The 24245-nt window shown below is 38.7% G+C and overlaps 1 protein-coding gene across 3 annotated transcripts in view; it reads left to right on the top strand.

Annotated features, from left to right (window-relative positions):
• The window catches only part of ANK2 (ankyrin 2), a 346470-nt gene that overhangs the window by 240915 nt on the left and 81310 nt on the right, over positions 1–24245 (top strand). Inside the window, exons 18-23 of one of the 3 annotated variants that reach the window (XM_061164158.1) lie at positions 3821–4018; positions 8102–8200; positions 8942–9040; positions 12607–12705; positions 13661–13759; positions 22341–22413. In XM_061164158.1, coding sequence (XP_061020141.1) covers positions 3821–4018; positions 8102–8200; positions 8942–9040; positions 12607–12705; positions 13661–13759; positions 22341–22413 — 667 coding nt within the window. The other 2 variants (XM_061164159.1, XM_061164160.1) reach the window with 2 other exon arrangements.

Raw genomic sequence — 24245 nt, 5'->3', positions numbered from 1 at the left:
ACACACACACACACACACACTCCCTTGGATCTTGGAACCTCTTAGCTTCTTTCTATCAAACTCCAGAATCCTTTCTTAGTCATCATTGGCTTTGTTGTTGTTTGGTTCCCCAGAACTTGACTCTATTTGGAGTTAGGAGGGGTCTTCAGACTAGCAGGTTAAGTATCTGCTGGACAGTCAGACCTCTTACATTGCTACAACTTAGCATTCTCTTTGATCTCTTATGTTGTTGTTTTTTATTTTTTAAAACCTCTCTGTCCTTCTCTGAGTCACGGATTTTACCTAACCTTGGTAGGTTTACTGATACTTTGCTTAGCTTTGGTAGTCTGTGCTACAGGACTGGGGGAGGAGTTGGGGCTGAGGAAAGAAAGCCCACTGCAAAAAAACAGTGTAAACTTATAGGGTCCACAATAGTCTATGTGCTCTTTTATTCAGTAGAGCCCATGGTTCAAGTGCAGTGTTCTAGATCACGTGGAACATAAGGGACCTGTGAAAAGACTTCCAGGAAGAGCTGCTGAATTTCCCGAGCAGCTCAGAGGGGAATGTTCATTGGAACTGAAAGATGCTTATATTGACTTGGAGAGAAGACGACAGTGGAATAATGTGGGGACGTTTGAGGATCAAGATTTCATGACAACACATAAGGCCTTTTACATTCTCAGAGCCCCGTTTTATTTTTGGTGCACTTTGCAGTTAGACCTTAGGAGTCTCATAAGAAGCGCTTCATCAACATGCTGTTCTCCCTTCAGGGCGTCCCAACTAGTGGCAAGTCACTGTTTTTAGTTTCTATCACATATTTTTCATGAAACATTCTACCAGAATTGACAAAGCAAAGGAAACAATACAGGTTCCAGACTTACACTTGTTCCAGAGTCTTGTTAACTTGTTTGTCCTTTTAACTAAGCATGAGGTTTAGGCTTCAGCTGTTACAAGCAAAGTTTGAGTTCCTCTGGTCTCGGGTTCTTTCCACAAACTCGCACGTAAAACTAGTAGCATCATACTTCTACCTTTGAGCAGCTTTTAGAGACAAAAGGGAGACTGAGGATTTTAGTTGACCACAAGATTAATATAAGCTGATTTTATTGTTTAAATTGAAGAAAGTAGGGAAAGCCACTAGGCCATTCAGATCTGAACTAAATCAAACCCCCTATTAATATACAACAGAGATGATGAATAAATTCAAGAGATTCAATCTAGTAGACAGAGTGCCTGAAGAACTATGGACTGAGGCCCATAATATTGTACAAGAGGCCATGACCATAACCATTCCAAAGAAATGGAAATGCAAGAAGGCAAAATGGTTGTCTGAGAGGGCTTTACAAATTGCTGAGGAAAGAAGAGAAGTGAAAGGCAAGGGAAAATGGGGAAAATATACCTAACTGAATGGAGAGTTTCTGAGAATAGCAAGGAGAGATAAGAAGGCCTTCTTAAATGAACAATGCAAAGAAATAGAGGAAAACAATAGAATGGGGAAGATCAGAGTTCTCTTTAAGGAAAATTGAGATATCAAGGAAACATTCCATGCATGAATGGTCATGACAAAGGATGGAAGCGGTAAGGACCTAATGGAAGCAGAAGAGATTAAAAAGAGGTGGCAAGAATACACAGAAGAACTATATAAGAAAGGTCTCAATGACCCAGATAACCACGATGGTGTGATCACTCACCTAGAGCCAGACATCTTGGAGTGTGAAGTCTAGTGGGCCTTAGGAAGTATCACTATGAACAAAGCTAGAACACATTTTAGCTTTGATGGAATTCCAGCTGAGCTATTTCAAATCCTAAAAGATGATGCTGTTCAAGTGCTGCACTCAATATGTTCGCAAATTTGGAAAACTCAGCGTGGCCACAGGACTGGAAAAGATCAACTTTTATTCCAATCCCAAAGAAGGGCAATGCCAAAGAATGTTCAAACTGCCATGCAGTTGTCCTCACTTCACATACTAGCAAGATAATGCTCAAAATCCCTTAAACTAGGCTTTGAGTATGTGAACTGACAGCTTTCAGATATACAAGTTGGATTTAGAAAAGGCAGAAGAACCAGAGATCAAATTGCCAGCATCCATTGGATCATGGAGAAAGCAAGGGAATTCCAGAAAAAAACGTCTACTTCTGCTTCATTGACTATGTGAAAGCTTTTGACTGTGTGGATTACAACAAACTGGAAATTCTTAAAGAGATGGGATTATCAGATCACTTTACCTGTCTCCTGAGAAATCTGTATTTGGGTCAAGAAGCAACAGTTAGAACTGGACATGAACAAGACTGGTTCAGAATTATGCAAGGAGTATGACAAGGCTGTATGTTGTCACCCTGCTTATTTAACTTATATGCAGAGTACATCATGTAAAATGCCAGACTGCATAAATCACAAGCTGGAATCAAAATCTCTGGGAGAAATATCAACAATCTCAGAAATTCAGAGGTTACTACTCTAATGGTAGAAAGTGAAGAGGAGCTAAAGAGCCTCTTGATGAGGGTGAAAGAGGAGAGTGAAAAAGCTGGCTTGAAACTCAACATTTAAAAGATCATGGCATCTGGTCCTACCATTTCATGGCCAATAGAAGTAAAGGGGAAAAAGTGGAAACAGAGACTTTGTTTTCTTGGGCTCTAAAATCACTTCTCACAGTGACTGCAGTCATGAAATTAAAAGATTCTTGCTTCTTAGAAGGAAAACTTTGACAAACCTAGACAGAGTATTATAAAGCAGAGACATCACTTTGCTGACAAAGGTCCATATAGTCAAAGTTACGGTTTTTCCAGTATTCATGTACAGATGTGAGAGTTGGGCCATAAAGAAGGCTGAGCACTGAATAATTGATGCTTTTGAATTGTGGAACTGTGGAAGACTCTTAGACTCTTGAGTCTCTTGGATAGCAAGGAGATCAAACCAGTCAATCCTAAAGAAAATCAACCCTAAATATTCATTGGAAGGACTGATGCTGAAGCTGAAGCAGCAATACTTTGGCCTCTTGAGGCTAAGAACCAACTCATTGGAAAAGACCCCGATGCTGGGAAGGATTGAAGGCAAAAGGAGAAGAGGGCAGCAAAGGATGAGATGGTTAGATAGCATCACTGACTCAGTGGACATGAATTTCACCAAACTCCTGGAGATGGTGAAGGACAGGAAGGTCTGGTGTGCTGCAGTCCATGGGGTTTCAAAGAGTTGGACATGACTTAGTGACTGAACAACAACAGAAATCTTTTTCACCGCACCACACACACTGACTGGCTATGCTAGGCACATACTAAATAGTTGTTAAATGATTAAAAAGTACACTCCAACTAGAAGCACATTAGTAGGGGTGTTATAACAAGATCATGGAAATAATATTGTTTTATTCTGTGCTATTAAAATCATTTCTAAAGTATATTAACAAACTAGAGTCAGTCCAAAGCAGGTCCTCCTCAATGGAGAACTCTAGAAATGGGGCTTCTGTCAGGAATAGTTGAAGGAACGGGAAATTTAACCTGAAAAACAGAAGACTAAAAGAAGATATGAAAACCATCTCCAGGTATTTTAAGGACGGTGGTGTAGATGAGGTATCTGGCTTGTTGCTCTTCAGGAGCAGCGTTATGATGGGGAGATTTTAAGCTTTGGGGTATTTGTGTCTGTATCTGTCTTATATATATAGTAGAATGGTTTGCAAAGATTTGGGTGTTATTGAACTGAAACTTATGATGAGCAAGAACTTGGATTTCTTATAACCTTACTTTTTAACTTTTCTGTTGATGAGAGATTCATATTTCCATTAGGCATACATCAGGGTAATTGCTAAGCTTACAATATAGGTGTGTTGTTTTGTTTTTATTTTTTTAGAATGGCTACACTCCTTTACATATTGCTGCCAAGAAGAATCAAATGCAGATAGCTTCCACACTCCTGAACTACGGAGCAGAGACGAACATCGTGACGAAGCAAGGAGTCACCCCACTCCATCTGGCCTCGCAGGAAGGACACACGGATATGGTCACCTTGCTTCTGGAGAAGGGAGCCAATATCCACATGTCAACCAAGGTATTCCAGTTTGGCCTCTTGCTTTCGTGAGGAGTCTTCTGAGTGAACGTAAATAGAAACCAATCTAAGATAATTTGGAACAAAAAGGGGGCGTGTATTGGAGAGAAATGGGGATATCTTATAGAATTCAATGGTAGCAAAGGAGTCAAGCCTTACAAGGGACTGGGAAATCAGAAGGAAGTGAGGGCGAGGCTCACAGACTCTGCCTGGAGGGCTGTCTGTTGTGTCTTGACTTTTCCGGCAAGCTGGCGTCCTTTACCTCTCTTTGTGCACCAGCTCCCTTTGCTTCTCTATGTCTATGACCAAAGAGGTTCTCCTACCGCTCCCTAGAGTTAGTATCACTGCAGGTTAAGCAGCTGTCCAGACTGCTATAGAACCTGCTGGTCCTACTTCCAAATTCCAGAGAGAGAGGAGAGTTGGCTGTTTCATCTGGGGCCCAGTCCAAACACTTGCTTCTAAGCTGTTGTTCTGTGCCTGCGACCCAAGTCGTTTTCAACTGGGCTGAGCATCAGAGGCACCTGTTGATCAGTAGCAGGAAACTCAGTAAAATAATGATTTCTGGCCAACTTCTGCTTAGCTTGGGTGGTTGTGGTAGTGGTCAGAGAATCAGTGTTTTTAATAAAGCACCTCTCCAGAGAATAGCCCTTGTGGACAAGTGTATTAACTATAATAGAGTAAGTCAGAGACATATCGGAAAAAGATATTAAAATTTTTGCAAGTACATGTCAGTCTCTCAATATATATCCATAACCCTGTCTATTTATGTATCTTATCTTTTTTTTTACACTTCTTTGTACTCCATTGGAACCAGCTGCTGAGAAACAAAAAAATTGGAGCCTATTTATAAGTTAGCTCATCATTTATATCTTCTGATGCTTTTTTTAATACATGGTGTGGGTTTTGTGAAAGTTAAGTTTCTTATGATCTCCCACAAATAAACAAATAGGATATTTTCCACCTCTCACTGTTGAGTTAATTATTATTTTTGGAGACTCAATTGTAAGTTGGTCTTAATAACATTTGTAAATAGGTTATATAGCTTATGTCCTTTAGAAAGAGCTGTGAAAAAGACAGGTTGTCTTGACTGCCTCCAGAGTCCTATTCTGTGCCTTCATCACTCAGAAGTGTTCTAGTACATTCCTTGTCCTAATGCATTTCTCTCTTCTCTATCAAAAGGCCTCAGAGATCCTTTTTTAAAGTGTGGTGAGACCTATTATAGGCTTAACCCTCCAAAAGATATTTGCATTTTTAACAAGAATGAACATGATGAAGCTTTACGGTGGAATTCAATGTGTCAGCCAGACAATCCTTAAAGTCTGGGACATGGATTTCTTTGTGATTATTAAAATCATGGGACTCAGGTAGTCTTTTAGCTCACCGGGGACAGTCTCATCATGAAACCAATGGTAGAATATTTCATTTTACATCAGTACACAAATGAGTCATATGTTTATTGTCCATTAAAAACAAATCTTCAGTTGAAAATAAACACAAGAAATCCATAAACGAATCATGCAAAATTTTGAGTAGAATTGACATTTCATGAAACTGATCACACTGTGCTTCTGATGGTGTAATTTTTAATTCATAAAAATGGCACACATATATCTAGAATCAGTTTGCTATGTCCTCCCTGATGGTATTCTTCTAAACATATTACTTCTTTTGAGACAATTTTAGTAGTCAACAAATACTTAATGAGTATTTTTAAATATTTTCTCCACTCAGCAATGGAGAAAAATATTCCATTTGAACCACAAAGTATTTATGTTATCTGTATAATGTGATTTCAATATTGGGTGATTTCCTAAAGACCAATGATGATGTATTTGTTACTGGAGTAAAACTTTAGTAAATATGTTAAGATATATCTGAATAACAATATGATATCGAAAAATATAACTTTGCCTTTTGGTTGGTGTTATTTATGTTATAAATTATAATAATAAATAAATTTATATGAAATAAATACAGGAAAATGCGACTATGAGGGTATTTTAGATAATAAGCAAAGCTGATAATAAATTTCCCATTGCTTTTTTAAACTACATATATTCTTTTTCTATTTAAGACCAACTAAAATCAGGGACTTCCCTGGCGGTCTGGTGATTAAGAATCCATGCTTCCACTGAAGGGCACGTGGGTTCAATCCCTGGTTTGAGAACTAAGATCTCTCATGCCACTCGGTGTGGCCAGAAAGAAAGAAAGGTCAACTAAAACCAACTACTATGCTTTAAGTGACTATTTCTCAGTGAGAACTATAATACAGAAATATATATATTTCATTCCTTATCCAATAAACCAACTGTAGAGTCTACCAGTGCATCTTAGGAAATAGATTACTTTTTTTGAAAAGAACTCTTTCAACATCTTCTGTCTTCTTAATTTATCAGGAAGGTTTACATAATTTGATTTAGGCATGCAAATTTACCATACTAAACTGTAGAGGATTTTTATACTGGTTGTTAGTTTGCCATCTTATATTGTAAAAAATCCATTCTGCAAATAATGTAGAAATCAGCGCATAGATTCGAAATGCCATGAAAGATGCCTTTGAGACATCTGATGATTACTTCACTTAATGATCACTTCAGTAACATTTTTAAAAGACTGATTATTTCTAAGGAGAAATAATTTTATGTTTGCTATTTTAATATAGAGAATAACAAGATGAAGAAAAATCTGCTTTGTCCTAATATTCATAATGTTTATACTTTAGGACTATATACTATTTGTTTAGAAATGATAACATTTTAATGCAGAAGGGTGTATCTTCCATCTCATTCTTACGGTTTATGAAACTCAAAGCTGAGCTCAGCCAGAACTCTAAGAATTAAAAGGCCTCAGACTCTTAAACATAAAGCCCTTTCTCTAGTTGGAGAATCTTTTTCTCTTTTTTTCTTTGTAAATATTACTTAGATTTTTTAAAGGTCAGAGAACTTGTCAGTTTATAGAAGTAACACCATGGCTAGAGATCATGAATTTTGAAGAACATGGTTTAGATTTCTCAACCCAACTAGACTGTAGGAGAGCTGGCCTGCAGGCCATGGTTGAGATACTTTGGATATGAACTCGGGGAGTGGGAGTGCCAACTGAGGGGACAAGTACGATACCTCAGTATGCAGATGCAAGATGTACCAGGAGAGGATAAATATACTAGGTATTTGAACAATACAGCAGGAGATGAACATATGGTATGAATATCCTGTTAGCTGGAATGTAAGTTTTAAAAGGGCAGAAACTTTTGTTCACTGATATATTCAAGTGTCTAGGACACTTCCTGGCATATGAGAGGTACTCAAAAAACACGTTTTAAACATACAAGTGATTTAGGTTTTAAAGATACCCTTTAAATTTCAGTTTTGCTTGATGGGAGATACTTGCACATGTAGTGAGGCTGTCAGATTGTGGCATTGACTGACTAAATCACCTTTCCCTCCTTTCTCTATTCTTTTGTTAATTCTTAACTGTACTTTAAAGTGTGCCTAATTACTTAAAATAATTACTTGATGTACATATGCTAGGAAATTTACATATAACTGGCCAAATTTATGGTGTGATATATGAGTGATCGGGTCACTATTTAGCACTTAGGAAATCCCTAAAATAGTATCCTGTCTTTGGGTGCTGGAGAAATTTATTTTGAACTCATTTCTTGTAACTCTGGATGTTTTTTACATTGATATAATGTTTTACTGGTGAAAATATAGATTATTACTGCAGTTATAAAGTAGTAGTAGTAATTGGTTGATCAGTTATTTAAGTGAGTAGATTCAGCCGGAGAAACAGAACAGGTTTGAAATGAATGTTGTTTGGAAGCTTATTAGCTGGGTTATTTTAAAGTCTCATAATATAAGTACCCAATACAGAAAATGTAATTTGAGGGAAGAGTTGATTAACTTAGAGAGCATGTCTTTGATGGAAAGTGATATTCACTTGGAGGGTTTGTTTTAGATATCAAAAGATGCAGTTTCTAGGGAGAGGTTCTGAATTTTCCAGGATTTTTTTCACGACATGCTGTTATAGATGCTACTGTGTATTTTCTTCTTCACATGTACTCCTTTGCTTTCATTCTCTCCATAGAGTGGACTCACAGCTTTACACCTGGCAGCCCAGGAAGATAAAGTGAATGTCGCTGATATTCTCACTAAGCATGGCGCTGACCAGGATGCTCACACAAAGGTAAAGCCAATCATTGTTGATGTTGGGACAGGTTCTGACCTGGGTGATTCCCAGTAGCCCCCGTTCATGTCAGCCCAAGTCCAAGTCCCCGCCTCTTCAGAGGGCCATTCTGATTTAATTGTGGCTCTCTTTGCTCACAAATATTTAATGGTTCTCCATTTTTGCTGGAATCAAGTCAAAATGGATAGCAGATGTTAGGGCTCTTTACCAAAAGACTCCAACTTTGCAGGCTTAAGTTTACCCTCTTCCCCTCATCACATCTGTTAGGCAAAATGATTTGCTTCTTCCTGTGCCTGCTTGCCTTCATGCCCTTGATTTCTAAACAGCTTCTCTCTCTCCATGTCATTAAATTCTATGAGCTCACCTTATTCTTATAGGTGAGCAAAAACAAAAAATTCTATGTTTTCTGTGCATCTCCTCTGGATCCTATTAGACTCAGTGTCTCTTCCTTGTATTCAGATGCTATTATTTGTGTCTTTCTCTTAGCTCTTTGTCAGATTAAGTTACCCAGTGACAGATCTCCTGTGCTGCGTTAAGTTCCTATGCTCAGGGCTCTGCTCCTGTCCATATATATATATATATATATATATATATCCACAGGATGCATATATCATCTGCTAAGTAATATCTGTACAAACAAATAGAATTTCTACCAATCCTACCAGAACTGAAGTTCTCCCTAATCCCTCTCCCCTTCAGTTTTAACCACTGGAGTAGTAATTTATTTTTTATTATTTATAGCTTGGCTACACTCCTTTAATTGTGGCCTGTCACTATGGAAACGTGAAAATGGTCAACTTCCTTCTGAAGCAGGGAGCAAATGTCAATGCAAAAACCAAGGTAAAATACTTGTACTCATTTCTGTTTTCTGTTAGCCATTGATTCAGCTATAGGGACACTTCACTAGCTCCCCATAGTTCCATATTTTCCTTTCAGTGCTTCTAGTGATTTTGAATAAGCCATGTAGCTTTGTGCAATTGTTCGAGACTTTTCTTTTTAATAACCTTTGACAGCCATGTAGGTCAGCTTCAGAACTACTTCTGTTATGAAGTTCAAGTAGCTGACATCGATTTAACAATTCACTGCAGGATGCAATAGATGCCGGCAAGAACATCTTGATGTTCAGGCCGATTTCCTTTACCTTGTTTCAGAGCCTTGACCCCCTTCCCCCAGCCATCAATCATCCTGTAGTGAGAAAAGACAATTAAGCCGCCTGGACTGCCTGCCTTTCATTTTAATGAACTCTGTCCCATTTGGAATACCATGTGGTCGTGCTCAGTGAGGCAATAACATGTAAGCCTGGGTTGGGAGTTTTCAAGGATAATGTAGAGCTGAGTATTTTTCGCAGTGTAATCTGAAGGGTTCTGTCCTGCAAAGCATGATGGGAACATAACACCACACTTCAGTACATTCAGATTATTTCAAGGGAAGAGAAATGGGTAAAATAACTATCGGTAGTGTAACCTAGGAGCTCCAATTTTTTTAGTCCAAAGATATATGTAATTGCGTCGTTTATGTATCACACATCCCTAATTTCAGCTACGTGAGTAGGCACAAGTAAATTACTGTGAGCACATTCAGGATTTTTCAAAGTCATCATTCAAGATGATGCTCATTAGAAACATAACAAGTTTTGGAAGTTAGCTTTTTCATATCCTCTTTGAAGCATAAACAAAAGCATGTCTATACATAAGCATATTTGTAAATGAATTAAAGTTATTTTTAAAATTATACAATTAACATTTGAGATTCAAAATTTCTAATCTGACTTGACCAAGAATGGTCACTGCCTAGTTTCTGAGCAATTCTTGAGTTCTCATGAAATTGCACTTGGAGACTTATTTAAAAGCTTCAATATGAGGTTTCCCTCAGGCATTAATGTGTAATACCATTTTGGCTGAGTCAGTTCACATACAAGTACTACAGGAAAGACTTTTGGAATCCAGGTATTCTCTTGTAAGGCCTAATGCAGCAATGCAATGAAATTTTGGCAGAACTTGAAAATATTTACTATATTTTTATGTTAGGTGTTTGACTGTTGAAATAGTTATAATATTGAGAAGCCAAACATGTGGTCTAGATAGCATAATTTTTCTCCCTCGGGTTTGATCTGCATTCAAATGGACATTTAGTTTAGAGAAAAATCTCAGTTTAACTTTTAAGGTTTTTAAAAAGTGAACTATGTAGATTTTACTTGCAGTTGGAAGTATCTCTTCATATATCTTCAGAGGAGTGGATTGATCCATACCTCAAAGGACAGTCTTTTAATAAACACTTCAGAATGTTTTCACATAGAATGACACTTTTGGAGAAGAAATTTAGTTTTCTTCCTCACATCTCATATGTAACCATAGTTACTACAAATTGTTTTGTTGCTATGAAAATATGTGTATTTCCTTTACTCTTCAAATGTTCATCACTTGGTATAAAAATTTGGAAAAGTTTGTAAAACTTTGGTGTAATATTTATAAACACAATGGAAAGGAAAAAAAATTTTAAGAAAGAAATATTATTTATTTTATGCTCCTGAAATATCCATGGATTGCCTGGTTTGAGAGCAGAGTCCCTGAGGTTGATTTATATTTCCAGGTTTCCTGGAGTCATCTCATTACAGGGACATAGAGCAGACAAGGCTGAGCTGCTGACATTCTAGTCTGAGAGATCCTCAGACAGACTGTCACACGCATGGTGCATCCCCGTGGATGGAAAGGCCCACGTGGAAGCACAGGCGGGATCATGTGGCATCCCGTGCGTTGCTTTTTTAAAAGTCTTTTAAGTCAAGTAAATTTTAGAGCTCTAGTTGGCTTTATTGAATGATTCATGAATCGGTGGCATCCATCTAGCACGTAGGGAGGAGTTCCCAAGGAAGAGAGTAAGGGAAGGGTTTTTTAAATGCAGAACCAGGAAGTCGTAAAGAAAAAAAAAAAGGTAACCTATGTATGGCGGACAGAAGGGGTCTCAGTGGCAGATTACCTCCTTGGTGCTGACCAGAAAATTCCTGACTGACCAATTAAGACGACATTTCTGGGGAGGTTAAAGCTTCTATTAGGTTAGGTATTAAGCCCCAGTGTGGTGGGGTTTCCTGGCATAAGTGACTCTATTTTGGGCCTGTAGTTTTCTTTTTAACAGCATAGGGATAGTCACTTCATGTAGACAGGAGAAGCAAATGTGTGTGTTGGTCATCAAGAGATAGTGACACTAGAAATAGATGTATACTCTTACAAATTTAAGGTATGAATGGGCTACTCAGAACTTAGAGCCCAGGACCCTGGGGTCTGACATATACAGATAAAATTTTATCAGGGGTGAGGCAGGTAGACAATAAAAAAGCAATCTGATGGTCATTGTCTTCATGACCTTCTACCTAGGATCTGAACCTAGAATGACTGTGAACAAATTACTTAGCCCCGTTATTTTCAGTTTCATCATCTCTGAAGTAGGGAGACAGTTATTCATTCATTCATTCACTCATTTGTTCATGTACTCATTTATAAGACACATACTAGGTACCAGGCACCCTCATTTTCAGAATGGTAGTAAAGATTAAGAGAATAAATATAAGGTCCAATATCTGGCATAAAATGGGTGCTTAGGACACGATAGCTATTACTGTTTCACTGTGCCTCCAAGGATTCCAGGGCAGTTAGCTTGTATTGATGTCCGAATGCAACCAATCTATACCACACCTAGCACTCACTAGAGTTCTGAGCACGATTGGCTTTTCACTAACCTCAGCTGCAATTTTTCACAAATCCCAGTTGCAGAACTTTCATCTAAGTGAAAGTTTAGACCAGAATGTTTAAAAGAACCTACTTTTAAAGGAGTTTTTATTTGAAAGTGGGCCCCTCAGCTTCCAATGAAATCTTCTGTTAAGTGTGTACGTCTTTGAAGATTTTCTGAAAGGAATAGAAGATTTAGATTTACTGTCATTGGTTTAGAATTGCTAAAGCTAGTCCAGAGGTTAGTGACGAAGGAAGTCACAATGAACAAACAGTGGTTTGTATGATCCTCTTAAGTTTCAGTTAAACAGTTGATGCTTCCATTTTTCCTAGGGAAGGAATCACTGTGATAATACTCTTCCTCATTATAAATCGCCTCTCTCAGCGTATCCATTTTGAATGCTAATTAGAATGCTAATTGGTGAAAATATAATAATAGTTACCATTTGGAGCCTGTTAATCTTGCTAATTTCAGAAGCCAGCCTCTTTGTTTAGCGGACCATAAGGTGTGAGGGAGTTTTGCTGCTGAGAAAATGGGTTGCTGGTGATACCTTGCTCCAGAGAAAAACAGGCCTCCGCGCCGACTTAGGTGTAAATAAGACTAAGAAATTCAAAATGAAGGCTAACTAGTTTTCCTCCTTCTCCCGCACTCCCCTGCTGGGTCCGCCGCCGCTGCCCCCACTACAGAATGGCTACACGCCTTTGCACCAGGCCGCCCAGCAGGGCCACACGCACATCATCAACGTCTTGCTGCAGCACGGGGCCAAGCCCAACGCCACCACCGCGGTAAGGGGGCGCCGGTTGCCCCTCACCACGCCGCCCCTCTTTCCCTTTGATTGACTTAGAATCCCCCTTCCCGGGAGCCGCTCGGCGGAGCTGAGTTCCCCACCCCCACCTCATCCCCCCACCGTCCCCATCCTTCTTAAACCTCTGCACTCGGGGGGAAAGCCCGGGATTTCCAGCAATCAGCATGTGATTTCTGGGAGCGCTGGTCCCGGGAGGGAGCGCAGCGGCCTGACTCAGCCGTCCCTCCCGGGAGGGGGCCCTGGGCTCGGGCTGCGGAAGCGGGCTCGGCTTCCAGCTGGCTCTCGGCTGGGCGCGGAGTGCACCCCTCCCGCCCGATCTTCTTAAGGGAGTACGCTTTCCGAGGCCGCTGGCTCCCACGGAGCTCTGTGGGATGTGGAGCCATTGAAATGTAAAGTAAGCGGTGCAGTTAAACCCCCGGGGTCCCCGGTGGCCTGGCCTGGGGCCGCAGTTGCTTGTTTGTGTTCTTTCGCTGCGAGGAGAACTTCTGCACAGCTGTAGCTAAATATGTTGCCGCGTTCCCCGCGGTAACATCTTACCTGCAGCAGATGGCCTGACTTCTGATGAGGACTGAGTGTACTTGGTTCTTGAATAGTTTTCTTCGGAGGCCTCTTTCCGGTTTCAAAGGTGACTCTCCTAAGCACAGTACAGAATTCGGAGCGCTTGCTTGACAACCTCAGGGTTAAAGCAATGAGTGCTTCTTATTAGAGCACGCAGATGCAGCTTGTTGTGTTACCATGGTGACCTGGGCTATAGTTTGAAGAAGTTACAAAGAAGATTCAGATGTCATGGTAAAAACTAGTGATTTTCCTAAGCTGTGCCTTGTTTTGGAAGAAAATGCTGGCTCATGTGGAGCCGCGGGTGAGCTCATTGGCTCACCCCGCCATCCTCCCCACCGGCTCTGACTGCCTTTCTCTCTCTTTCGCTCGCTCTTCAGAATGGCAACACTGCCTTGGCGATAGCTAAGCGTCTGGGCTACATCTCGGTGGTGGACACCCTGAAGGTTGTCACGGAGGAGGTCACCACCACCACCACGGTAAGTAAAAAGAACCCATCGACTTTGGCTCCGTTGCTGTGGTTTTTAAGCCACAGGCATTTTCACTTACAAAATGTTTTGAGCTTTTGAACTTCTTTGCTGAACAGGTTGTAGAGACTTTGGGTGAACATATTGCTGAGCCTGTATACCTTGAAGTATGCAGATGAAAATGCATTTACACAGCGCATACAGGGATGCCAGCTTCCTTTTGTCAACGTAAATCCATATAAAATGTGTGAATGTAATTTCATAACACTTAGCCCTTTTTCTGTGACTGACTGCTTTTTCTCTGCTGCCCTGTTGCTGGAGTTGGGTGTGACACCTACTGCTGGCTAAGTGGTAGGACACTCCACTTTTTATCTTAGTCTGAAGGTCCCTCCAGATGCTGGGGAAGACCTTGACCCCTTCTTAGCTCAGGACTGGTTTAGATGCATTCACAGTGAGAACAGTTCATCCTGATTTTCTTCCTATTTCTGAGTATTTTTTTATTCAAAAAGAAAATTGAGTGTGCATAGGAGAGAAACCGTGTCTGCAACTCGATAGAGTATATGTTTAATTTTTTTTTTCACTATGTGGTATATAAGTGCTGATTCTTTAGGCCAATGATCATCACTGGCCTTTGCCAGAGAAACTCTGAAACAGTGAAGACCATGATGGAATCATTCCTAATGCTCTTGTGATATTCATTTGGAGCAGAGCTTAAAGGAGGCCTCCTGAGAGGGAGCTGCTGCTGCTGCTAAGTCATGTCAGTCGTGTCCAACTCTGTGCGATCTCATAGACGGCAGCCCAGCAGGCTCCCCCGTCCCTGGGATTCTCCAGGCAAGAATACTGGAGTGGGTTGCAACTTCCTTCTCCAGTGCATGAAAGTGAAAAATGAAAGTGAAGTCGCTCAGTCGTGTCCGACTCTTAACGACCCCATGGACTGCAGCCTAACAGGCTCCTCTGTCCATGGGATTCTCCAGGCAAGAGTACTGGAGTGGGGTGCCATTGCCTTCTCCACCTAAGAGGGAGACTCACAGCTAAAAGTGCTCTTCTGTTTGCTTTTATTTATTAACTTTTCTCTTTGAGAGAGAACAACGGCTCTGTAATTTCTCTTCGTGAAGTAGAAAAGTAGAGCAACAGCAAATCACTAGCTTTTCCTTAGAAATGAGATGAGATCCAATGAGATCATGGATCAAAAACTAAAAAATTCTGAATGAGGTTCTAATACATGCTCCAAGCTAGGAGTGATGCATATAGTTTTAGAACTCTTGATTCTTTTGATAGATGTGAAGAAAAAAGATGAGAATTTTGTTCTTCAGGCTGACAGCAAGTTCCTGCTGACAGACGTTGAAGTAGTTTGACGTGAAGTTTTAAGTAGAGTGGAAGGATGATGTATTGATGAACTGCAAGACACAGACTGAATTTGGATAAGAGAATGGCACTGTTTGTTTCCTCAAGAAAAATCTTTGGCCAGTGTACCACAATATTTTTAAAGATTTAAAGCATAGCATTCATAAATTATATAGGAGAAAAGCAAGTCTTGTCACCGTCTAGCACTGTCCTGAGTCACTGTATATGAATGAATCGTAATGGCTTTTTCTTACGGTATGGTTTCTTATACCAGGAGAATCTTCGTATTAGGGACCTTTACATATGTCTTTATTTGGCCCCTTTGAAACAGTGTGCACATCACAGATAAGTGAAACTTTTGGTGGCAAGATTGGCTAAACATTTGTTCAAGTCCTCTCTCAACTTTATTACCACTTCCATGTTCTAGGAATCATGTATATGCATTTTTTATCAAATGGCCACTAGATGGCATCTTTTTGCTATTGTGACCTGCTTTTCTTTCATTCATTTAGTGTTTATTGGATATAAAATGTATGTTGGATTCCATGCTGGGTACTGAAGAGTCATCAATGGTAAAAACATTATTCCTCCCGACCAATAACTTACAGTGTAGGGGGAGTGGAAAATGAGATTTTAAGTTTTGTCAGAAAATCTTTAATATCACCAAAACTATAAAATTTACATGTTTCAAAGGGATCTCAGGCTCATAAATACTGCTTAGAGTGATCCTTTAACCATTCAGAGCTATATTTTAAAAGAGGAGCAATTGCTTTTAAATACTATTGCCATACAAATTCTCAGATACCTTGTCACAAATCAGACATATGGTCATATCTCCACATGTAGCTCTAGGGGGATGTGAAAACTCCTCAAATCTCCTCCATGGGCTTTCTTTCTTGTATCTATTATTCTTTACACTGCCTCGCTAAGCATTGCTCCAACAAAAACCACCGTACTTAGCAATCAAATTTCTATGTGAAAAGCCAGCAAGTAAATATAAAACATAATAAAATGTTTTATAAGTTGGCAAAATAAGACATCATCGCCCACATTAACCAAATAGCCCTTTTCTCTAAATGGGTAGTTTTACTGGTTGCATGTTTTGCTCCTGTCCTGTCTTTATTTTCTGCTTCTCTTAGAATTGGATTCTTAGAATTATGAATTTTATTGTTTTATGAAATTGAATTTGGGTCTAAGGATTGAAAATACAAACTTATTCCTTCTGTGATGTAGGTCTTCCTACTTTATACTGTTTTTCAGGAGAGATTTCCATTCTTTCTTTTTCCACATAATGATGATATTTAAAGCTATGACTATTATTTAGTAATTTACAGATATGCCAAACATTGAGGGTAGATCTAGGATTCAAATTTAGGTTGTCAGGTTACAAAACCCATATTCTTAACCTTTCTGATACACTTGACCTTGGCTTTGCTAAAAGTAGTTTAATAGGAATTTTCAACTTTTAAAAGCTTACATAAATAATGCCCTTTATTGATATTCATGGAAGGATCATGTTCAATATCATTTTCTAAAGTCTATAGATTCACTAAAAATTATTTGGAACTGCTCACTGGTGATAGGCAAATAGCATGAAGCAATTTAATAATATGTAAAATAAACCAAATTAAATTTAATATTATTACCATTTGAATGTATTAGCTGAGCTACAGCCACACACCTAACATACAAACTTCACATCGTTCACTTGGTACAATGTGCCATTTGAGCAGCCATGTGAATTCTTTGCCATCAGAGAAAGTCTCCTTAGCTATTCCTCCTTCCAGAGCTCTTCACCCCAAAGTATGAATAAAGTCATTGTGTGGAGAGGAGAGTAAGATAGCCGTTTGTAAAGGAAAAGTCACCACTTCAGAAATTTGTGAGACATTTTGGGATTGCAGTTTGTTTCCTTAACCTTTGCTTTTCTAACTTCATAAGACGCAGCAGGGAATATGAGACAGTTGAGCATTCTCCAGGGATTACAATCAACGTCTGTTTGCTGGAATGGACATCACAGTGGGAGGGACACATTTCTGGCCACAGAAGCCAACAAGCTCATTCTCCTAATGCAGTTTGGAAGAACTGTGAGATATGACTCATCCTTTTGTTATTGGTCGTGCGTGCTAAGTCGCTTCAGTCGTGTCCAACTCTGTGCGACCCCATGGACTGTAACTCGCCAGGCTCCTCTGTCCATGGGATTCTTTAGGCAAGAATACTAGAGTGGGTTGCCATGCCCTTCTCCAGGGGATCTTCCCGACCCAGGAATCAAACCTGGGTCTCCTGCATCGCAGGCAGATTCTTTGCCATCTGAGCCACTAGGGAGCAGTGGCTCAGATGACTGATCAGCAGTCATCAGTTATTGGCAGAGTTTTAAAGGGATCGTGTTTTATGTTGCATATGATCATTGATATGTAGGGCGTATATACTGAATAACCTACTAAAATAAAAATGACATTATATTTATCTTAGCATTTAAACATCGGTTCTAAGTCTTATATGATATCAAGAGTCGGATAAAGTGGGAATCATAAAAATGGCAATGCAGTAAATACATGTAAATCATTTGACACCTTTTAAGGTGGAGTCAAGAATTTTTCTTTGACACAGGTGCCTGACTAGAAACCTAAAAGTTGTTATTCTTGCACAAAGAACATCAATAATACATACTGTATTGTGGCTGCATGTGGGTATCTTGTAATATCTATATAAATGTATCTGATGTGTTATCTTAGATAGTCTGTATACAGAACTTTTTAAAACTTTTGATTCAGAACACTAATCTGAATGCAGAACCTTTTTGAACTTTTGACATATTTTTCCCAATGCGCTCTAATTGTCTCAACAACATCTGAGTAGCAGTTATTTTTGGTAACTCATCTTCGTTGAGACTTTCCAAGCCTTTAACCTTAGTTTTTTTTTAATAGAAAAATATTACTTACATAGTACTTAAATTATATACAAAAATTATGTTAACATGTACAATTGGTATAAAGGTTTAGCTTGTAGTACTGATGGGAGACTGTGGGTGGGCCTTGGAAGGTGGTACCCTCGCTGGGGTCGCTCAGCATGCTGCGACTTGCAGAGTGTGTGATACAGAGTGAGTGGTTGGCCAGGGGAGGGACCACGTGAAGGGCAGTAAAGCACACGTTTTCTTCCACATGAAACAAGCCAGGTATTATCCCCCATTTATAAAAATAGCATGTTAAGGACCCATATTTTATTGTCTACATTATGATGTAAGTTAAGTCTGCCAGGTATCACATAATTGTTTTGCCACAGTATATGATTTAATTGCATCCTATTACACTTATGCTTTGTGCACTACTCATTTTAATTTTAAAGTTGTTTCTAGTCTTGACCATAGAATCTGAGATTTCTATAGCAGAAGAAGATGCCTATGATCATTTAATTATATCCTTGTTTTCTATGGACTATTCAGATGGAGTTGCACAAAACTATATTTATGTTTGGCTAATCAAGTTTTCAAAGGACACTTCATTTAAAGGGACTTTTTAAAAAAATTTCTTTTATCATTAGTCAGGAGTACAAGACTTATTATCCATTTAACAAATATTTACTGATGATTTTTTAAAGGTCAGACACTATGTCATGTAAAAATGCATACTATATTTACTACTTTGTAAATAGAAGGCGTTTTTAACATCTGTACCAAAAAATATCCATGACTAATATGATCAGTGTGTTACTTTTTCTGTTGCCACATATATTTGCTGATAGTAATTTTAATAGCATGCAGTAACCAAACTAATGCAAAGCTAGTTCCAGTGCCACAAGTTCAAAGAAAATACAGTCAGATTATCAGCATCTGAAAAAGAAACTGAGAATGTTGGACAATATAAGTTACCCATTTAAAGTATATTTCCATCAGTTGTTTTTAAATTGAGATGCATCTTCTTGTGAAACTGTTTCCAGTGAAGGACAGTTACCCCAGAATGTTTCTGCAAAAATTGACTTTCTGGTGTAGTTTAATACAGTAGATATCCCTTAACTTTTTAAATCATTTAATTTACACTTAGACTTCATTTTACAGTTTTCCCAGCAGTCATAATTTAATAGGATCTCATTGTCTCTATCCTGTATATTAAATGCAAAAAAAAAGTCATTTTTCTGCAATATATGCACTTTCTTAATACAGGAAAGTGTAACAGATTGCAAATTGAGTTGCACGATAGATCCATCCGAGGAACGTTTTTTAAGCACCTGTAATTGGTTCCTCTCTTGAGTGATACAGATTTAATTGACTTGTGTTGAGACCCAAGCAATAATACATTTTAAACTTCTCTAATAATTATAATACGCAACTAGAGTTGAGAAGAAGAAGTTCGGAGAAGGCAATGGCACCCCACTCCAGTACTCTTGCCTGGAAAATCCCATGGACGGAGGAGCCTGGTAGGCTGCAGTCCATAGGGTCGCTAAGAGTCAGACACGACTGAGCGACTTCACTGTCACTTTTCACTTTCATGCACTGGAGAAGGAAATGGCAACCCACTCCAGTGTTCTTGCCTGGAGAATCCCAGGGACGGGGAGCCTGGTGGGCTGCCGTCTATGGGGTCACACAGAGTCAGACACGACTGAAGTGACTTAGCTTAGCTTAGCTTAGAGTTGAGAACCATTGATATAGAACTTAGATTATCATCCTTTTGTGTTATATTTATAAATTAATATTATAATTAAGTGGTATATTTTTAAAATTTGTTCATTCATCAAATACTTGTTTACCACCTGTTAGTCTCCGTCGTTTTGAGTAGGTGCTTTTGTCATTCCTACAGTGTTGAGTTTGTTTTCAGTGCATACAACATTATGGAACTATTTAAACATCAGAAGCAACGTTCTGGAAAGCTGACCTCACTCCTCTGGGCTTCCGTGTGCCTTCCTCTGGGTAACATAGGACTTTCTCCATGTCTTCGTTTACTTTTCTTCCCCAGAGGAAATCTGTGTAGTCATTCTGTGAATTTTAAACGTGTTTTGCATGATTTTATGTCATCAGTTTATTCCTCTATGTATTTGAGAAGCCCCTACTGTGTTTTTGGCTCTGCGGAAACCATCTCTTTAATGACTCACACTCAGGTGGGAGGCGCATGAGGCAATATACAGGTGTGTGTGGTGTGGTTCACATGATGCTGTAGGAGGGGGTGGCAGCAGATAAACACGGCTAAGCAAATACATTCACTGGGGAGGGTCAAGGAGTGTTTCTCCAAGGAAGTTACATCTTCCATGAGCCAAGAAAAGAGAAGAAGAACAGTTCTTGAAAAGAAAAGGATATGGGAGGAAAACGGAGGTGTAAGAGAATGTGGCTGCCAACGCAGTTGCAGGGTTAGGGGAGTGATGTGGTCTCCCTGTCTCCGGCTACATCACCAGGCATTATCGGAGCCAGTTCATCTGACCCCCTGACAACCTAGGGAGTTCATCCACCTGTACCTTATAGTCAGCCATGCCCCGTCCCGCATCCATGGATTTAGCCAACCTCAGATCATGTAGTAATATAGTATTTACTTTTGGAAAATAGCCTTATGTAAGTGGACCCATGCAGTTCAAACCTGAATTATTTAGGGATCAACTGTATTAAGTTTTTTCTGAAGAAAATGGGAAGCCACTGAAAGGTTGTTCAGTATCAGGTTATGATTTAATCAATCCCTCTTAATACAAAGAAATTATACCTGTATGTTGGCCTTCCCCGGTGGCTCAGATGGTAAAGAATCTGCCTGTAATGAGGGAGACCTGGGTGTGATCCCTGGGTTGGGAAGATCCCCTCGAGGAGGGCGTGGCAACCCACACCAGTGTTCTTGCCTGGAGAATTCCATGGACGGAGGGGTCTGGTGGGCTACAGTCTTTGGGATCGCAGAGAGTCAGACAAGTTAGACACGACTGAGAGACTAAGGCCAGCACACACACAAATACATTTCAAATTAATCAACTGAATTTCCCTATAAATATATTTGAAGTTCTTTACTGCTTTTGGAAAGAAATGAGATGGTAATGGGAGACTAAAGACAAACAAGTCTGAAATACCTATTCAGCAAAGTTTAAAAACCTTGACAACCTATTGACTGTATTTTGGTGTCTTTAGTTGAAGATTATACTCTTTATTCTGAGAGATTAGTATTTGAATATTCTCATGACTATGCCAATTGATGTACTTAATACAGTTTCAATACAGAAACAAGAGATAGGGATTCACAAAAAAGAGACTCCGCTATCTCTAAGAGATATTTAAAGTTGTGGGATTTGACTTTTTATCTTTAGTTTTTAATCACCTTGGTATCCTTGGTATCTAAACAGTGCCTATCATGGAATAGGCACTCAAAATGTTTCTTGAGTGCCTGAATGACTAAAAAGTTCAGAGGACCTTTGTTTTTAAAACTAATATCAAATTATTATGATAAGTTATGCTAGCTAGTATTTATTGAATACTATTATATTCTAAACTCTGTTCTTAGACCTCTTCTATATATTATTTCATCTAATCTTCATAACAGTTTTAGAAAGTAGTGTTATTATTCCCATTTTATAAATGAGGGAATTAAGGCATGGAAAAATAGAGGGACTTGCTAAGGCCTCATAGCTGAAAAGTGATGAAGTTAGAATTTGAACTTAGGCAGACAGACTCCAGAGAGTGGTCTCATAGCCTTACCTGGTCCATCAGGGCTGGAAGGCAGAGAATTTGGCAGCTCTGGGGTGCTACAGTGGAAGGCAGCTAGGCAGCAAACCAGAATTTTAGCCCAGTGAAAGACGACAAGGATGATTGACTGTGCACTCTTGATCTTCTGGTCCAGAACAGATGCATCACATTTTCTTCCCAAGTCTGTCACGTTGCTTACAACTTCTAACCAATGGTTTTGTGTGTAATAGATTGCCTGTGTTCACTGCTGCTTTTTAAAGATCGTCTAAAGACATAACTTAGTCCATTTTAAGGAAGTCTTGAAAACACGAATCTGCTTTCTCCACATGGCTTCTAATGCCATTGCTAAAGAATGTGTTTTGCAAATGGGAACTCAAAATAATGAACTTTCTCTTAACAACTTCACTGGAGTACATGGTCATTTATCTTCAGAAAGAACAAAAGAACTTCCGTAAAGGAGAATAAGAGACTAAGCTTCCAGAATGTCCACATGGAGAAGATGGAGTGCTCAGGGCATGATCACTTGCTGATGCTATTGACTGTGTTCTCCTCTGTGATCCTTTTAATCCTTTGTTTTAAGTTGAACGTTGGTGATTTTTGTCTTTCCAGACTATCACTGAAAAACACAAGCTAAATGTTCCTGAGACCATGACTGAGGTTCTTGATGTTTCTGATGAAGAGGGTAAGACTTTTATTCAATCTTTTATGACATCTGTCAGGATCTTACATGAAGGAAATCATCTCTTTTTTCAGGGACCAAGCTGGTACAGTGGGTGGAGATGACAACATCTTAGCACTTAAAGTCACTTTTTCACCTTTGTTTCAGTACATTTACTTTTTCAATTTTGGGGGAGGGAGGATTCTGTTTATGTATTTTCAACTGGTATTATCTTTAATGACTTACTAAATAACAGGACTGGGAAAAGGGAAAGAAACTGGAAATTGACCATCTGTTAAAATATCTACCTGATAATACAATTGTTGTTAATATATTTTAACTATGCTAGAATACGTTTTTTATTAAAATGCCTGAAAGCAAAAGAACTTAAAGCATGTTTTATCGATGGTATATTGAGAAATTTCTGCTTTCTAACTGGTTCAGTCACACAAGAGTCCACTTTAAATTCAGAGGAAGAGAACCTTAGAGAAGGCCAAAAGTAGCACAGCAGTAAGTCATACAAATTAAACCTGAGATTTGATTCTTTAAGTCAGAAAATGTGCCCCCTGTAGTTTTAAAGTTGATAGAAATTATCTAAGCCAGTGGATTTCAAAGTTCTGAGAAGCTCTCTGAGGAGCAGTAGGGACTCTCTGGGGTGAGTACGAGGCATTATGCTTGAGGTCCAGCCAGCAGGTTTCCACTACTGTACTGTACTAGGGTAGCTGGCTTTCCTTGAACAAAAAGAAAAAATCTAAAAAATTCGTGAGTTAATAAAGTGAATAGCCAAGTTTCAGTAGTACAGCTATTGGTCAGGCATACATGCTTGAAAAATATGTGAACACACACATGCACATGGCAAGTGTATATGTTTGAAAAACTACTGCCATACTGGCCCTAGTAGTACGCCCAATACTAATTGCTTTTATGGAGAAATATTAAAGATATTTCTTTAGGTTCTTCAAGATAAAATCATAAGGTCAAACTTTCCATTGAGATGCCCTCGTTTGAAACCAATTCATTAATTCACTTATCGGTGACAGACATTGAGTTGTCTCAACTTTTGCGAGAAGTTATGATAAGAACAAACAAATGTTGGGTCAAATTAAAAGATGTTGCCAAAAATAATGGTTCCCGGTATTTATTATGATAATTTGTGTTCCATCCTAATACTTGCCAATTTTCTGCATTCGTATTTGCACACTATATTTTGCTTTGTGTGATCATCTTTCTTATCTTCACTTACATGTTGAACAGCTTTTAAACAGTTTGGTGACCACTTTATTGATGGGGAAGTCCTTAGTGATTCAGGTACCTTTCGAGGAAATTGTTGGAGTGAAAGCCTGTCTTTGCTTTTAATTTTTCTTACCTGGCTAGAAGCAATTTGCTTAATATTTACATCTGGGTGCCTAATACTCATCTGTTTTTTTTTTTTTTTTTTTTTTATATAGCATGTGTAATATGAGTGGAATTGTTTACATGTGCATTTGAGTGTGTGGATTGTATTAACTTGGAAGTTTAATGCCATGAATTGCTTATACTGTAATATTAATGATTTGAAACTATTGTTGAGACCTATAAACTAATTACATTATCTAATGACACTAGAAATATTTTTAGAAACTAATATTTCTTCATAGAATACAAATTTGGAGAAAAATTAATTTTTGATAAGTTGACATTGAATTAGCATGAGCATATTAAGACTGCTTGAATATGTAGTCATACCATTCTTAGATAAAGATATATTTTAGATGTAGTTAAAAATATATTAGGTTAGTAATTATAATCTAATTTTTTTAATTACCTAGAAATAAAGTAATCTTTAAAAATTTTGGGGAGACTTTGGCATATAGGGA

Source organism: Dama dama, chromosome 17 (genome assembly GCF_033118175.1).
Source record: "Dama dama isolate Ldn47 chromosome 17, ASM3311817v1, whole genome shotgun sequence".
NCBI classification, from domain to species: domain Eukaryota; kingdom Metazoa; phylum Chordata; class Mammalia; order Artiodactyla; family Cervidae; genus Dama; species Dama dama.
The sequence above is the reverse complement of the archived record's forward strand: the minus strand, read 5'-3'. Positions and strand labels throughout refer to the sequence as shown.